This window comes from Anastrepha obliqua, chromosome 4, assembly GCF_027943255.1.
Source record: "Anastrepha obliqua isolate idAnaObli1 chromosome 4, idAnaObli1_1.0, whole genome shotgun sequence".
NCBI lineage: Eukaryota > Metazoa > Arthropoda > Insecta > Diptera > Tephritidae > Anastrepha > Anastrepha obliqua.
In genome coordinates this window covers 51,252,368-51,269,507 of record NC_072895.1, presented here as the reverse complement: position 1 = coordinate 51,269,507, position 17,140 = coordinate 51,252,368, and the positions used below count along the sequence as shown (strand labels likewise).

The window sequence follows — 17,140 nt, the reverse complement described above, 5'->3', positions numbered from 1 at the left end:
CTATGGCATCGTTTTCGCTAGGTATACGCAGTTCTTCCCTCTCCTCATATTCAAAAGTTGCTTACATCTCGCTGTACACATCACCTTCGCTCTCGCAGTTTTCTACCTTACTATCCGTGTCGCTACAGGTTAACTCGTCAACAGTATCCAAAAGAGCAGTCAGGATGTGGCCTTCGTCAAAATTGCGACGAGCCATTATGTTTAATAAGTAACTGTAAAGTAAACAAACATAGACAAAAATCTCGAAAGCCACTTAAAATTCATTTTGACTAACGACTCATATTTCAAAATCGGTAACATTTACCACAGTGACGTGTGTGGCTTACGAAAGGTCTGTGCAACGACTGAGATGTTCGCAGCGATGGATTCGCGCCATTTAGAAAGGAACAGCAACACCTCATGATCGTTGGACCTTCCCCTTCCATTAGAAACTGGTCCCAGTTCGCTGGCAACAGCGGTGCAGTCAACATCGATCCGCACGTGAAAGCTGTTTTAAAAGTGTGTTAGGATTTTGCAGTGGCGAAAATGCACCGATCGTTGGAGCAACGTTACTCGATCAAATTTTGCGTAAAGCTAAACAAAACGAATACTGAAACCATTGGGTTACTCAAGGAGGCTTACGGGGACCAATCTCTGTCCAGTGCCCAGGGAAAACGGTGGCACAAGTCACCACGACCCAAGAAGGTGCGCATGTCAAAATCCAAGGTCAAAACCATGCTGAGCATCTTTTTCGACTCTCGAGGCATCGTCCACAAGGAGTTTGTACCTCCAGGAAGCACTGTAAACGCGGCATTTTACAAAGAAGTGCTCCTTCGGCTGAAAAACCGCGTCGCCCGGGTTCGGTCCGACCTCGTCAACAATTGGACCCTTCATCATGACAATGCGCCGGCGCACACCTCTGCACCTCTGCATTGGCCAAGATGGGGGTTCCGGTGCTCCCCCACAGCCCAGACCTGTCCTCTCCAGATTTCTTCTTGTTCCCGCGCCTGAAAAGAATCTGTGACAGCCGAATTGAACGCGATTCTGGCAGATGAATTAAAAAAAATGTTTCCTGCAGTGGTAGGACCGCTACCAGCGGTGTATTGACGCTCCAGGGTCCTATTTTGAAGAATATTAGTTGTATAAGCCAAAAGGTTTAATAAAACTGCTTAAAAAAATAAGGCTCATTACTTTTCAATCAAACCCTGTAAGAAGATATGGTGATGATATCGCAATAGTGGCAAGGAACAAAAGATATCTCATTAAAACCTTCTGTAATATTGAATTTCGTGCAAAATCAGTAGGCCTTAGAATAAATGAAGGCAAAACTAAATTAAATATCTAAAGGTCTCCCGCAACGAACATCCAAATCGGGACATTAACCTTTGAAGGGGTTCAACACTTCAAATATTTGGGAGTGTTAATAAAAAATGACAACAGTAGTTAGGACACAATACAAGACAGAATAATGGCAGCAAACAAAGCATATTACGCCCACACAAAATTGCTGAAGTCCAAACTGCTCACACGTGAATGTTAACTCCGCCTCCACCAGTCAATAATACTACCGGTGCTGTCCTACGGCTGCGAGTGCTAGACATTGACAAGCAAAGACGAAAGTAGCTTAAGAGTTTTCGAACGAAAAGTACTCCGAAGGGTGTTTGGCCCCATACGCTGCAACGATGGGACGTACCGAATACGCTACAACGATGAGTTGCTAAACTTATGCCAGAGAGAAGACGTCATGAAATACATTAAATCCCAAATGCTTCGATGGTTAGGGCTCACTGTGCGCATGGAACATAGCCGCCCCCAAAAATCTCTTTTATCAACCTGGCTTGACCAAGCCATAGCCGACCTGAAAAAACTACGAGTTAGGAGCTGGAGATCTGTTGCTATGAACCGTGCAGATTGGAAGAGGATTGTGGATGAACCTAAAGCTCACCCTGAGCTATAATCGCTACCTGATGATGATGAGATATGGTAATGATTTCTTTAGGGCCTCGTTAATTGTTTTAATGCTCCGCACACCCAGAAAAATAACATTGGTTAAATGTAACAATTTCCATGGTTAATTTTACTACCATGTAAATTGTTGTTGCAAAAATTCTCAGCTAACTGCAAACTTTGGTCAAATTAACAATTTTTTTTCGGTTAGTGCGCGCTCTGTATAATTTGTTGCTGTAATTTTAACAATTTTAGCTTGTTATATTAACTGTTTGAAAAAGTTAAAATTTTCTTTATATTTTGTTGTTGTTTTCTTACCAACAAATATGGTAGAATTAACCAATTCAAAAATTGTTACTTTCTTCACTTACTATTTGTTCAGTAAAATTAACCTACGTAAATCGTATTTTTTTCTAATGCTATTTTGTTAGTGTGATTTAACTGATCTTATTTGGTTAATTTTACAATAAAATTGTACATTTGAAAAAAAACTAAATCAACCATAAACCTTGGTTAATTATACCAGTACCAATCAGTTAAAATATTTCTCCCTGAAAATGGCTTTTAACAATTTCAATAGGTTATTTTGACAGTGGCAAATTGTGCCACTACTATTCCTTGTGTTAAAGTAACCATTGATACAGCAGTTAAAAAATCAAAAAATCAATCAAATGCAATCAGTTGAATGTAAACTGTGTGTGCAAGTTGTAAAAATGGAAAATAATATTTTGGAATCTGCAGAAAAGGACGGACTGGAATCTATATTAGACTCTTGGGGATTCAGCTACATTTTACAAACATTAAAAGGTAGGTTTATTAAAAATAACTTTTGTAAATTAACAAAAATGCTGGTGAAACGGCGTCATGCAACCATTCCGTTATTTGGCTTTGGTTGTGTTGTTGCCTTTATTGCTCATATAAAAAGTGTGAAAATAATTGCATTCATCGATTTCTGTTTGTAAATGAAATAAACTTATTAAGTAAATGTGTAATATTTTAACAAATCGTAGATGAATCTATAACACTTGAACGGCTAAGATATTTGGAAGAGCAGGACTTGACATACTTATTCCGGGAACGTAAGTTAGGAGAAAAAGTGGAGTTTCGTTTCAAGCTTCAGCAATGGAAAATCGCAAATGTAAGTACAAACATAAAATTTGAATTTTATTCGGTAAACAAAATACAACTTTTCTATTTAAGGGATATTCTGATGTCAAAGCCTGCGATACAATATCTGTAGACACGACTTTCCTGGAAGACATGGAAAATTCACAATATTTAAACTGCAGTCAATCAACAAGCTCTTTTTCTAAAGTTATTAACGATCCTAATGGGTACCGCGGCTCCATTGTGAGTATATACATATGCAAATATCTACAGTGAACGTCACTGTAAAGTATTTCAATTTATCAATCAAAATTTAGAATATTCAATCAGTATTGGGTAGTCATCCAAATGGATACTATGTCAATCAGACTTACAAAGAAACTGGAAAACTGAACGACGCAGCACGTAAAATTCTAATAGATTCTATAGTAACTTGGCACTTGAGACATAAAATAAAACTTGGAAGAAAAGAATTTGAGCACATTTCTATTAAAATTGAAGAAACATTCAATGATGACAAGGTTTGTCTTTTATTTAAAACGATATTTTAATATTTTTATTTGGATATTTTCTACATAGGCAATTTATTTTAATTTAATTGGATCGCGGCCTTCAGGAAGATTGTATGACAAATATTATAATACTACAAAACGTTTAAAGAGAACGGGTGAATTTGTTTATGAAAAAAGCAATATAAGTGGTGAATCCCCAAAAGCTGATATTTCAAACTGTGGAGAAGAAACAGGTATACTGGAGTCGAATTTGTCTACGTCTTATGTGTACCATTATCAACATTTTGATTTATTCCTTAGAAATTGCAAAGGCTCAAGATTGGATTACAATCCATTTAAAAAAACAAAATAAATTTTCCTGAATAAAATACAAATACTGTTTTTATCTTTACAACGTTGATGTTTAAATCAAAACGATATAGAGTAGAAATGTAACTATAAAGATTCTACAAAAATTTTATTGTATCTAAAATTGTGGTAATACTAAACAATTAATATTGTTATCACACAATTTATATTGTAGGATTACAGTATAAATAGTACTTTGACAATTTTAATTGTTTATGTACCACAACTTCAGTAACAATACAATTTTTGTAGTAATGTAACAGTAAAAATAGTTAATTCTACAATTTTTGTGGTTATATTACAATTTTTACATTAGTTTTTACCAACTTTTGTGGTTAGGTGGGCATTACTATTAATATAAGTTAATTTTACCAATTTTTATAGGTTGGAGCCATACGAACCTACTTTTGTGGTTAAGTGAACCAATTTCACATTGTTAAATTTCAACCATTTTTTTTGGTAAAATTAACAATTTTTAACCACAACTTCAGTAAGGGTTGCTAACTATTTTCTATTGGTTGGTTTCACCCATATTTATGGGTTGGAGCCGTTTTAACATAGTTTTTCGGTTAGTTTTACCAATAAAATTTTTTGAGTGCATATGCAATGTTATGTGTAATATAATAGTTGATATATTTGGAAAGTTTAAAGTAAGTATAAATACCACGCTGAAAACATCGGTTATCATCCGATCACCGAAATTAAGCAGCCTCGGGCGCGGTTAGTACTTAGATGGGGGACCGCTAGGGAACACCCCGTGTTGTTGATGTCCAACAATTTTTTCTTAATTTTTTTTTTCTCATCTTATTTTTGCATTTTTTATGAATAAAATATTTATTTCAAATTATAATTTTATACTCTACCCTTATACTAACGTTTGCTATGTGTATTTCAATCAGTTCAATGCTCCTCAATGAATTTCTCTACTCCTTTTTACTTCATTTAGTTAGTCAAATTATTTATTATTTTATACTTTATAAAATAAGGATGCAACAGTCAACCAAAAACTACATACAGCAAGCAACCAAGAATGATAGAAAGAAGATTGCGCCCATCAGAGCGTACGTGACGTCACGTTTGCTGAGTTGTGCAGTATTGCCAACCATTTGCTCTTCGCAATAAATTTAGTGTTTTTTTATACCCAAAATGCAAATTAAGTTTCGTGTTTGTTTCTTTTTTTTAATTTAAAGCTACCGAAACTTTAAGTTAAAAAACAAACTATATTATTAAACAAAAAAAGGTTAAAAAAGGTCACTCTGAGAAGATTTAAGTGCTAATGAAATTTTTTTTACTCTTATAAAATTTGATAATTTGAAAGTGCAAATTTAATTTTTGGCTCCATTTAAGGTTATGCAAAAATATTAAATGCCCCTCTCTCAACTCTTCTTAAGATTGAAAACCTGTTTACACTTTTTAAAAAGCCTTTGAATTTATTGAATGCGAATTAAAACCATAGAGGTGTAATCGTTTCTTCCGGTCATCAATCCTTAGTGAGACATAGGACATTAAGAGTTATATTCATTGTAAAAATAAGCAACAAAATATCAGAAAATACTAAAAAAACCATACTGACATTTTTACAAAAAGAGTACCTTATCTAGTTACATAACTTCAAATATAGCAAAAAAGTCGTTCCCTTAGCAAAATAGTCTCGCTTAACAAAAAAATCTCATAAATTAAATTGTACATAAGCATAACACATTTATTTAAAAAAAACGCACATTTTAAAGACAATTTGACACGCATACAAAGTTCTTTAAGTGATTCAATAAAAATTTGTTGGGTTATTTTCTTTGAATGGGCATGTTAGTGCGTTTTTATATCTTAGCTAGGCAACACTGCAGTAGCGAGAGAGAGATTTGACTGCCGAAAGCAGAAGAACACCAACAACATCTGCAATCGCGGGCAATGCCACCAGATGTTACAAAAAAGTAAAGCTAAATAAAACTGAGTGAATTATTTAAATAATTATTAAAAAATGTATATTTTACAAAATTATAAACATGACATTTTAATTAGAGCAGCTAGAAAAATGTAATGAAGAAAGAACTAAAACTCCGAGACACAAAATAATAAAAATAACAAACAAAATGCTAAAAATGCTAAAAGTTACGAAAATGGTAATCTGGCCATACTGGAGCTAAAATCACGTAACTAGTTGTCACATTCGCTGAGCGCAAAGTAACGGGACCACGATAAACGCCATCTCATTATTCTTTCCATCATGGCAAGCAACCACTTACAACTGGGATAATTCAGAAATTCACAATAAATGAGTACACCACAAAAGGAATAACGGTTTATTTTTAGTTTTCGTTTCATAGGCGGTGTTTTTTGTTTTTCTTAAAGAAGAAAACATAAATGACAACAGACAAGTTGGCTAGAACAGTAATTGTAGAGCGAAAACTACTACCACTGAGGAGTTCGGCCAAAAAACTAACAGAAGTGTACGCAAATGTGCACCCACTAACTATTTGTTTTATTTATTTAAATTCATAAATTCAAAAATTTCGAACATAAACAATTGATAACGTAACCTAAATTAGACTTCATTACAATCAATAATTCATTAAAAGATAATTTAAAAACTAATTTGCAATTTGATGATGTTTATAAAACATTCCTCTACCCGCAGCCGTCTTACTCCGCTGAAGGGGGTAGTATGGTATTTTTTTTTTTCATTTTTTTTTTTTTTAAATTATTCTATAACATCTTAAGATTATTGTGTGAAAGTTTGAAGTGCATTGGAGTAAGACAAAGACACAAAGGATTAAGTATCTACCTCTCTAACCGGATTTCACGCTGCCGAAATCTTTAAACGCGTTTTTCTCACACTTGCCTTTTTTACGGTCGGTGTCCACTGTAGATTCATATCTACTGCACCGATTCTTTTCAAATTTGGTTTTTTTGTTTCTTTACTTTATTCACGAGGTAATGACGTCGAGTTTTTTTTTTTTTAAATTTTGTCATATTTTAAAACAACAAAGTTTTCAAGTTTTTTTTATGAAAAATCGGTGTTTTGACTTCAAAGCGCTTTAAAAAATTAAAAAAAAAAAAAAAAAAAAAAAAAATTCGACGTTGTTACCTGCGAAACTTTATTAGCTGATGAAATCAATTTGGTTTTTTGATTTTAGTTGATCCAGTAATGAGTTCTGAGGGACACCGCAATAAAACTTTTTTATGAGACGTCCGCGAAGATTCGCTGCCACCAACTCATTTCTTCATAAAAATCAATGAAAATTTCACACAATATTCTTTAAATATGACTTTATAATGAAGTAATTTTAAAATTTTGAATAAATCAACTGTGTCGACAAAAAAAATTTCGAAAAATATGCTTGTTTTACACCGAATTAACCATACTACCCCCTGAAGTCACCATAATTTTGTTTATCATTTATGTACATAGGGATGTAAAAAGGAAATGTGCACCCACTAACTAGAAGATTGTTGTGGTATTTTAGGCGCAAATTTATTTGCTACACATTAATTAAAATACAAATGCCGTACTTTTAGATGTCACCCTATAAGCAATGCGTAACCGACTATGAAAACAAACGACTTTTATTTCAATGATAATAAATTACAAGGCCATCCGTAGCAAAATTGTGAGAGTAACTTAGGCTGCGTTGTCTTCAGAGATCCAGCAGCAAAATTTCACACGTATCAGTCGTTGTTCAGTCGGCAGCGTAGTAACATGTGCATAAATTGTGTGGTTCTGTTTTTTTTCCTATATCACCAACGCAAACTGAATTTTTTCGTAAACAAACAGATGTTTTGACCCATGTGACGTTAGCCAATCGGCAGATTCTTTTAAATTCGATGAGAGCCGATTAACGGTCTGATCTGAATTCTTTTCACCAGGTTTTATTTGTAGGTATGCTTTTTTGGGCAAAAAAAGTTGGATATCATTTCTCGGTAGCGCTCACCATTCACAGTTACGTTACGATTCGCAGTATCTTTGAAGAAGTACGGTCCAATGATACCTCCAGCCCATAAACCGCACCAAACTGTGACTTTTTCGGGATACATTGGTAGCTCTTGTAATTCTTCTGGCTGATCTTCACTGCAATATCGACAATTCTGCTCATTTACGTACCCATTGTAACAGAACACGCATTTGTATAATAAAATTCGAAAATTTGGGAGCGTTGTTCGTTTGTAAGACGATTCATGGTTAAATTATAGACCAAACTGAAGATGTTTGACAGTGAAACAAAACACGAAACGTGCGTCAGCTGTTTAAACCAACTGTTTAAAAAGATAATAGCTAAAAAATCACCCTTTAGTAGTTTTATTTAAAATTTATTTGATACGCATTAACATACATACTTATATCTTTGATGTATTTCACAGAAATATTAACACCATTTTTTTCGATATATAAAAAATTATATGAAATTTAAAAAATATATATAACTTTAATTTATGACTCGCTTTCACTTTCCTCATTTAATATGAGAGGCAAGAAATTTGCCACTGCTAAACGAAATTACACTCTCCTCTTTTTCTATATTAAATTTCACTCGTTTTCTCATTATTTTCGCACGCAACCTATTTTAGTATTGCATGTGACTCGGTTTCTATAGTTTGCTTATTATGGGCGATTCGAAACTCGTCACATCGTGTTTTTTTTAATTAAATTTTACTTCAATCTGTTTCTAAAATAAATCTGTGCATAGATTGTTTTGCAAGTTTTTGTGTGACCTTTTATTTTTATTCCATCGTTTCATTCATGTTTTCTATACGTACTTCTTCGTACATTTCTAATTTCTACCTTTAGAGTTTCGTAGTATCCATTCCCCCATCTCTGTTTGCTTTAGAGTTTTTCATTGCCTCAGTCGTTGCTTTTTCACCCTTCAATTCTTCTGATGTAATCAACTCAAATGCGTTGTTACAAATGCCATTAAACTGTTCCCGGCCAGTGATTTTATCTGCATGTAAATTATCCAAAGTCAATGTACCATTTTTCTTTTCTTCGGCTATTGTCAGAATATGCGATTCCTCAGAAAATTTTCTTTTACTCCTTTCAGGCTTTGGATCACTATATGTCTTAGCATCTGCATTATTACGAGTCAGAAAGTCAGGTGCGTCCCATGGTTGGGTTTCGGCAGATCCACCCAAAATAAAAACTAAGTTACCAATAAATAAAACTGCCGCTGATATAATGAAGACGATGCGCCAAAGTGAGCGATTGTGCTGCATACAAAGAAAAAAAAAACATAAAAAAGAAACAAAGGTTAAGTTTATAATTCTAATTTACTCCTTCATAGAACTCACCTCGTCCGTTACAACAACCCCAACAAGTAGTGGTGTTAGAATTGGCACAAAGTTTGCAATCGTATTGGTAATGCCCATCAAAATACCTGCATGATTAGGTGTTAAATCGATCGTATTCAATGTGGAACCAATTGTCGCTCCCGCATTTATGCCTATAGCTGAGGTTATAAGCACGATCCCTAGTGTTTGTTGCTCTTCGCCCAGGTAACTTATGCCGACAAGCATAGCTGCTGGTGTCCAAAATGCAATTGTATTTACTGTTTTACGTAAAACTGTCAGTGTTGCTAATTGCTTGCCAAGCAAAAGATTCATAAAAAAGAGATAAATATATGACAGTATCCACATTACAACATAGGGTACTGAAGAGTAGAGGGCATTACTCTTTATATTCATATTCATTACACCAGCCATATACGAAGGCAACTCGGTTTGCAGTGTTGAAAATGCCCAAACTTGTGCACAACGCGTCACCAGAAGACTTAGGAAAGGCACTGAAGTAAAGAAAGCCGCCCATGGTACAGGAATATTCTTTTTATGGAAATTACTTGCATGTTTTAAGTCCGATTCAATGTACTGGCATTCTTCAGGTGTTATAAAACGTGCTGAAGGCGCATTATCAAAACCAAAAAATATCCAAATTAAACACCAAGCAAAGCAAATGACGGCTGATATATAAGATATGCCAGGCCAACCAAGTGAGCTGCTAGCTATGAAGCCACTAAGACCCATAGCTATCACAACACCACTATCGCAGCCTGAATGACTAAGTCCACCCAAAAGATTGCGTTCGCTATTTGGTGCCCATTTCCCGATATGCTGATGTATAGCCGGAAACAAGACGCCTTGCGATAGACCCATTGCCAAGCGTATGGCGCAATATGCTTTCCAACTACCGAAAGAGACGAACCATGGTGTTGAAATACCGCAGAGTGCAGAGAAAAAAGTTGAAAAGAATATTACTATTTTGGAGCCAAAACAATGACTCAAATAACCACCCGGAAACTGTGTTATCACATAGCCCCAATAGAAGCTCGATAAGACGTATGATTTCTGCTTTTCATTCCAATCGTATTCCTGTAACAAAATTTCAAAAGGAGGAAAAACTAATATTAGTAAAAACAAGAATTGTAGTATAAATTATTCTACAATATAAATTAATGTAAATTAAATCTATGGTTGTATGGAAACATAGCATAAGTCGAAAATGACAGTTTCGATACCTCGCCCATCCAATTAATAAAAACAAAATTTCAAAACAAAGCTGATGGCCTAGCCGCTAATCCTTTAAAATCATTGTGATTGTAATTCATTACTTTACCAATTTTTAAATACAAAAAAAAATAAAAATAAAAAAATTCAAAACAACCAAACAATATCCAACCAATTAATCAATATTAGAAAAATTTATTAAATATGTGGCTGTACGGAAGAGGAGTATGCGTCGAAAATGACAGTTTCAAAATGTCGCAAATTTTGTTCAATTTTTAAAAACGAAAGTGTTGAATAAAATATGCAGTAATATAAAAATTTTATATATCTGTGGCTGTATGGAAGAATAGCAATATTCAAAAACTACAGTTTCGAGCCCTCGCCAAATTTGTCTAATTTGCTAAAACAAAAATATTCAATAAATTATTTCAAAATTAATAAATCTGTGGTTGAAAGGAAGAATATCTTAAGTCGAAAATGACAGCTTCGAGTCGTCGATAAACCGTATCTTACCGGAAAATTTGGATTCGTTGTATTGGCATTTGTCATGGCCACCACAGACACCGAAACATTTAAGCGGGCAAAATATAAGAACGTAATATTCAGGAATATTAGCAAGACTTGCACATGCCGCATGCCAAAGGGAGGACCTGAAAATAATAAACAAAATTAATAATAAAATTATTTTAATTTCAAAAGGATTTCCTACGATTTCCACTTATTATACTATTAGCACTTATACAGTAGAAAAATACTAATTATTATTGTATTAAAATAGGGCAAACAAAATTACAAAATTACAAAATTAATAAATAAGGCATTACAAATTACATGGCTAAGTAATTATATTCGCTCAGTCCAATGTAGATATATATATATATATATATATATATATATAATTGGCGCGTACACCCTTTTTGGGTGTTTGGCCGAGCTCCTCCTTCTATTTGTGTTGTGCGTCTTCATGTTGTTCCACAAATGGAGGAACCTACAGTTTCAAGACGACTCCGAAGGGAAGATATTTTTTATGAGGAGATGGCAGAAATACACTCAGAGGTTTGGCATTGCCTGCCGAGGAGGGACCGCTATTAGAAAAAACGTTTTTCTTCATTTTGGTGTTTCGCCAAGATTCGCACCTACGTTCCCTCCGAATTCCGAATGGCAGTCACGCACCAACCCATTCGGCTGACGCGACCGCCAATGTATAACGCACAGAAAATATTGAACGCCTTTTTCTGGAAATTACGTTTTGCAAGTTGACATAAATTCAACCGAGGGGTTATATCAGTATATTCCTCATGGAAGCCCGAATGGATTTCTCGATCCACTATAGTTTTTTTACAGGAATTTTGAACAATTTTTTTGATAATTTTGAACTTTTTGAAAACACACCACTTAGTCAACAAAATAACACGACATACATATTACAAAATTTCTTAAGTTATGCATACATGGTGGCGCAAAGTTAATCACCCTATCGAAGGATTTATAATTTTTACAAATGCGTTACTTTTTCAAAATGTTATTCAAAAACAAAATTATATAGCTCGCGAGTAAAATATAGCACTTCAACGTTCGTACAAGTTTTGACTAATATTATTTTCTTATTTTGAATGGTCAGTAGTAGTATTCATTTTTGGTGCAAAACAATTATTCGGTTTACGGTTTTTAAAACAAGTTAAACTCTTTAACTAAGTAATCTCTGTATCTAGGGGCAACTTTAATGAAACGCAAAAGTTTATCCCAATGATCATTTTCCCCATTGAAATCTCAGCCAGTTGCGAAAAAGACTATCCATATTCTCTTAATATCGGGCAGCGCCCCAGGAAATGTGCTATGTTTTCAAGCTCGCCTAAATTACACATTGAGAAAATTTTATTTTCTGTGACAAATCTATTGTTATTTAAAATTACCATGTCACTTGCAGCTTTCACATTTTCCACATGCTTGATTCTATATAATATTTTTTTAAATAAACCAAACCTTTTGACCAATCTAATTGCTTATATATCCTACTAGTATCAGGTCAGTCCATAAGTTCGTGCGTATTTTACCCATAATTTCACTCTTTTACGATTTTTGCATACAAAAATTATTCACGGAATATAACGGAACTATTTATATTTTCTTTGATATATTGTGCATTCAACAAGTGATTTTAATCGCGGATAGAAGCACATGTTGTTAAAAAATAAAATGGAATCTTCGAACGCGTGTAAGAGGCATATTTTGCATTTTTTTTATAAAAGTGGTAAAAATGCAACAACTATTGCTGCAGAAATAAACACTGTTCACTGAGAGGATACCGTGAGTGTAAGCACTGCGCAAAAGTGGTTTTCAAAATTCCAATGTGGTAACTGCGACGTGGAGGTCCGCGCACTGGTCGTCCTGAAGTCTTTAACTCCGACGCCTTGCTCGAACTCGTGGAAGCTGACACAAATTTCACAGTCAATATGATAGCTCAGAGATTAAATTCATCGCATGGAACAGTTCACAGGTACCTGGTTCAGTTGGGAAAAGTTTCAAAGCTGGGAAAATGGGTTCCGCATAGACTTCCGTCGCCAACCTTCAGCAGAGAGTGAATGTGTGTTCTCAGCTGCTGCAACGGCTTCAAAATGAAAGTTTTTTGAACCGTATCATTAGTGGTGATGAAAAATGGGTCCTCTACAATAATCCTATTCGCAAACGCCAATGGTTAGATAAAGATGAAACACCAGAACCCACCCCTAGAGATGGCCTTCACCCCAAGAAGATTCTCCTGAACTTCTGGAACCAAACCAGACGATAACTGCTGATTATTATTCCCATCAGCTATCACACCTGAATGAGGCACTTAACAAACATCGACCGTCTTTAGTGAATAGACGCAAAGCTTTGTTTCACCACGACAACGCAAGACCTCATACCGCATACCGGATGAGAGCTAAGGCCGCATCCACCATACTCTCCGGATATTTCACCTTGAGATTATCACCTTTTCCGTGGACTTCAATCCCATATGAGTAACAACTCCTAAAAGAAGCTATAAAAATGGATATCGAAGCGTATTTTGGCTCCAAGGACAAACAATTTTTTGAGCAGGGAATTAAAAATTTGCCTAAACGTTGGGAAGACATTGTAAATGATAATGAAGGAAAATATATTATTGATTAATAAATACTTTAAACATCTTTTTTTTAATTTTAAAACCATCTTTAAAAAACGCACGAACTTATGGACTGACCTGATACTTAAGGCTTTTTGTATGTACACATTCATCGTTGCCTTGTTGTGGTTTGTTAAAAGCAATTTTGCATCTTCTATCCAGCTTTCTGATTGTCTGTTATCTATTCGCCAAATGACATCGTTTTTACTAAACAAGTTCTTAAAATGTCTAATCCAGAAGGCCTCTTTCTTTATAACAATTTTAGACAGATAATGCGGCAGCCGATTGTCTGAGTACTTAATCAAAATTCTGTGCATATACTTAAGGAACAGTTCTTTCTTTTTTTAAAAGACAAGTCTACGAAACATTAATACCATTTTTTGCTGCAGCTGTTCTGTTTTCAACATATTTTTAAAACTCATCTGAGGTGTTTTTTCCACTCCTAAGTAAGTATTTCGGGACACAGTCTGTATTTCTTCCTTACTATAATACCTTTTCTCCTCTTTACTAAGTTTCCCACCTTTTCTGAATACCATTATTTGAGACTTTGAGTGATTTACTTCAAGGTTACACAGGTTGCAGTACCTTTCAATGTTATTGATCATCTCTTGTAGTTTACCTGGGTGATCCGCTATCAAAATAATATCATCCGCATAGATTAGAAGTCTACTATTTTCCCCTTCTATATTTAATCCTCCTTCTAAACTTTCATGCAAGTCGTTAATGTAAAGAGCAAATAGTATTGGCGACAATCAGCATCCCTATTTGACGCCTGAGTTTGTTTTGAATGTACATATCTTAAATTTCCGAGTCATTCCATACAACTGTCTTTGTATCGCTGTATATATTCTATATGAACTTCACTAGTTTCCTTGCAAGGCCAATATAATGCAGCTTATATATCCAGGCGTTTCTTGATACTCTATCAAACGCCGCTTTAAAGTCGACAAAATACGCGTAAACTTTCTTCTTTTTTTTCGATTCTTAAATGGGAAATAGCGGCTAAATTGAATATATTGTCAACTGTGGAATAATTCTTTCTGAAACTGGCTTGATACTCGCTTAAAATACTGCTCTTTTCAGTCCAAGAGGTTCTTCTTTCGTTAATTACGCCCATCATAACTTTAGCAATACAGTTCATGAATGAAATTCCTCTATAGTTTCCTACTAGGGCAGGACCTCCTTTTTTGAAGATAGGAAAAACTACGCTGGTTCTAAAAGCCTCGACTACTTTGCATTTATCGTAAAGACTTGCCATAGCCGTAATGAAAGTATCGGTGGCATTTTTTAAGAACTCATAAGGAATTCTATCAATCCCTTGAGCTTTGTTTAATTTAACTTTGTTTAGCACAGATCTAACTTCGTCTGGTGAAAAAACTGCCTCAAGCAGATCGTCAGCGTGGGAGTTATATGCATAAAAAATTGTCTTCTTATTAGCAGTAGGGCCAGCAGATTTTCAAAATAATCCTTAACTTCATGTGTTGATATGACGGAACTTATTTAAAAAGCTTCACACTTTCTCTTCTTAACCAGTTAACTGTGATTGACGACTATACTCGTCATAGCTCAATTCTGGCGACACAAAATTGTGCGCACTTTTAAATGGGAGCGCCACAGTTAACTGGTTAAGAAATGTTCATTATATCCATGTGGTTAAAAAATCCAATTGATTTTTTTTAAATAAATGACTAAATTGTCGTGTGTTTGTTATATGGAGAAAATGCGTCACAATGTCGAGGAGAGAATGTATTATAGGTGTATTAGCAACTTCAAATCTGCACTTGGTTGAACAAAAATTTAATTAACTATAAAACTGTACACCAAATATATTCCTAGAAATGCTAATTAAAGCCCATGGAATTGTGATGGATTTATATTCTTTGTTTTTTATAAAAAATGCATGCAAAAAAATACCGGAAATTTTTGAAGACTTGTCAAAATGTTGAGGTGCTGTACTTTTTTGGCGCGGTCGTACAAAAGAGCAGCGCTTTTTCGCAGGCCGTATAATGAAAAGCACACGAAAATTTAAAATTTTAGGTTTCGTCACCAGCTTTTCAAAACAAATTTTGGTATGAGAAAAGCTGTCACTTTCTTTTACATTACAATACTTAAAAAACAAAAATTATTTTTAGAGATATTTTTCTGAATTTTGATTTATTACACTGACCCGCTGAAAATATTCCCAAAATATGCTGGCTTAACCCTTTCAATTTTCGCTTTTAGCAGTCACAGTAAGAATTGTATAATGCTGATGATGATTAATTGCTATCGCGCCGATCACTAGGCGCATAGTGTTCAGTGAATGAATTGTGTAGATGAGGGTAATGTGCCTGTAATCTTAATGCAGTTCACTCCATGCGTGCGAAGTTCATTTCAGTAAAAAATATTAATTTCTTTGTTTTTTTATTTTATTTATTTATATTTTGTTTGTTTTTTTTTATTTGCAAATAAGTTGTCACTATTATAAAACACTTTTTTGAAGATCAAATGTAGTTAAATAGTTTAAACTCATTTAAAAACTTTATATGTATATTACTTTTTATATATCTAAAAATATTTCAAGTTAGAGCCATTATTTTTATTTATTTATTTATTTTCGAAAGAACTTGCAATGATATTATTCATATATGCAGTTTTTTATTTTTGTATAAAATATTTTTTTAAATTATTTATTCACTTTTTACCTTTATTTATCGTTGGTGTCATTTTGTCGCACTTCCAGGCACTTTAAAATATTTCTTTTATTTTTATTTTATTGTTCAATGAATTATTTTTTAAATCAAATACAGTTTTTTTCAAATCTAAACTGCTTTTTCCCGAATTTCATCTAAATTTAAGTTGGCGCTTAAGAAATCAAACTGTCAGCACCGTCCGCAAATGATGAACTGCATTAAAAAGTCAATGGTTGTATGGTGCCAAGTCCATTACGATATACGAGAAGGTCCGAGTAATTATTTAAACCATTGAACGCTTACGCACGACTGACGTGAGACCCGTTGGTGGCTTATCACTACTGTAAAATAATAATAGCTGTAGTTGTCTGGTATACCTAGGTTTACATATTTTCATACTGCACTCTACAGGCAGTGCTCGCGGCGTTTTGGAAAACAGCGCTATTAATTAGCAAACAAATGCCATTCCACGTTCTCTCAGATAATTCTTGCTGTGAGTTCAGGAGTTTTTATACATTTGCAAATTCTGCAGATTACTCACCATCACGATATCTTTATGGTCGGGCACAAGCGCTGAAGGATTTGGATGTCTGGTAGCTTTCTATAAAAATCTTGGACGATTTATTTCTCAAAATTATGACCTACGTTTTGATGTTGCCACAGAAAAGGTGGCTTTGCGGTTTTTTCACCTGCAGTCTACCTCCAAATTGCAAATATTTTTTATTGAAAACTACATATTTTAGAACAGAAATATACTCTTAGTTTTGCCATGGCCAGTTGAGGGGGAGCTTACGTTAGTTACTCTTTGTACTCGGAAAAAAGAAGCACATTGCGAGAATTTTCTCTAGCGGGACAATTTAACAAAATATAATTCCTTAATTGCACATATAGCAATATGGCGCCATAATAAAAAACGACACATTTTGATAAAAATGGCTTCA

The 17,140-nt window shown here is 34.3% G+C and overlaps 2 protein-coding genes across 2 annotated transcripts; one reads left to right on the top strand and one right to left on the bottom strand.

Moving 5' to 3' along the window:
- Positions 1-2,639: 2,639 nt before the first annotated feature.
- Positions 2,640-4,310, top strand: LOC129244141 (uncharacterized). Its single transcript, XM_054881755.1, has 5 exons — positions 2,640-2,733; positions 2,937-3,064; positions 3,127-3,276; positions 3,351-3,554; positions 4,278-4,310. Exons 1-5 carry the CDS (start codon positions 2,640-2,642, stop codon positions 4,308-4,310), a joined length of 609 nt encoding a protein of 202 aa, XP_054737730.1.
- Positions 4,311-8,309: 3,999 nt separating this feature from the next.
- On the bottom strand, positions 8,310-16,512 carry LOC129244950 (putative inorganic phosphate cotransporter). The gene is made up of 4 exons (XM_054882877.1): positions 16,212-16,512; positions 10,896-11,032; positions 9,174-10,247; positions 8,310-9,092 (listed from the first exon to the last, which is right to left on the bottom strand). The coding sequence occupies exons 1-4, from the start codon at positions 16,231-16,233 to the stop codon at positions 8,673-8,675; spliced, it is 1,653 nt and encodes a 550-aa protein (XP_054738852.1). The 5' UTR covers positions 16,234-16,512; the 3' UTR covers positions 8,310-8,672.
- Between the last annotated feature and the right edge of the window lie 628 nt (positions 16,513-17,140).

Bases quoted from the DNA above. Each gene is read 5' to 3' on its own strand.
- LOC129244141 (XM_054881755.1), top strand. From the start codon at position 2,640: ATGGAAAATAATATTTTGGAATCTGCAGAAAAGGACGGACTGGAATCT. The intron at 2,734-2,936 runs GTAGGTTTATTA...AACAAATCGTAG, and splicing joins CATTTTACAAACATTAAAAG to ATGAATCTATAACACTTGAA. The intron at 3,065-3,126 runs GTAAGTACAAAC...TTTCTATTTAAG, and splicing joins AGCAATGGAAAATCGCAAAT to GGATATTCTGATGTCAAAGC.
- LOC129244950 (XM_054882877.1), bottom strand. From the start codon at position 16,233: ATGACACCAACGATAAATAAAG. The intron at 11,033-16,211 runs GTAAAAAGTGAA...TATTATTTTCAG, and splicing joins GACACCAACGATAAATAAAG to GTCCTCCCTTTGGCATGCGG. The intron at 10,248-10,895 runs GTAAGATACGGT...ATTTTGTTACAG, and splicing joins CAACGAATCCAAATTTTCCG to GAATACGATTGGAATGAAAA.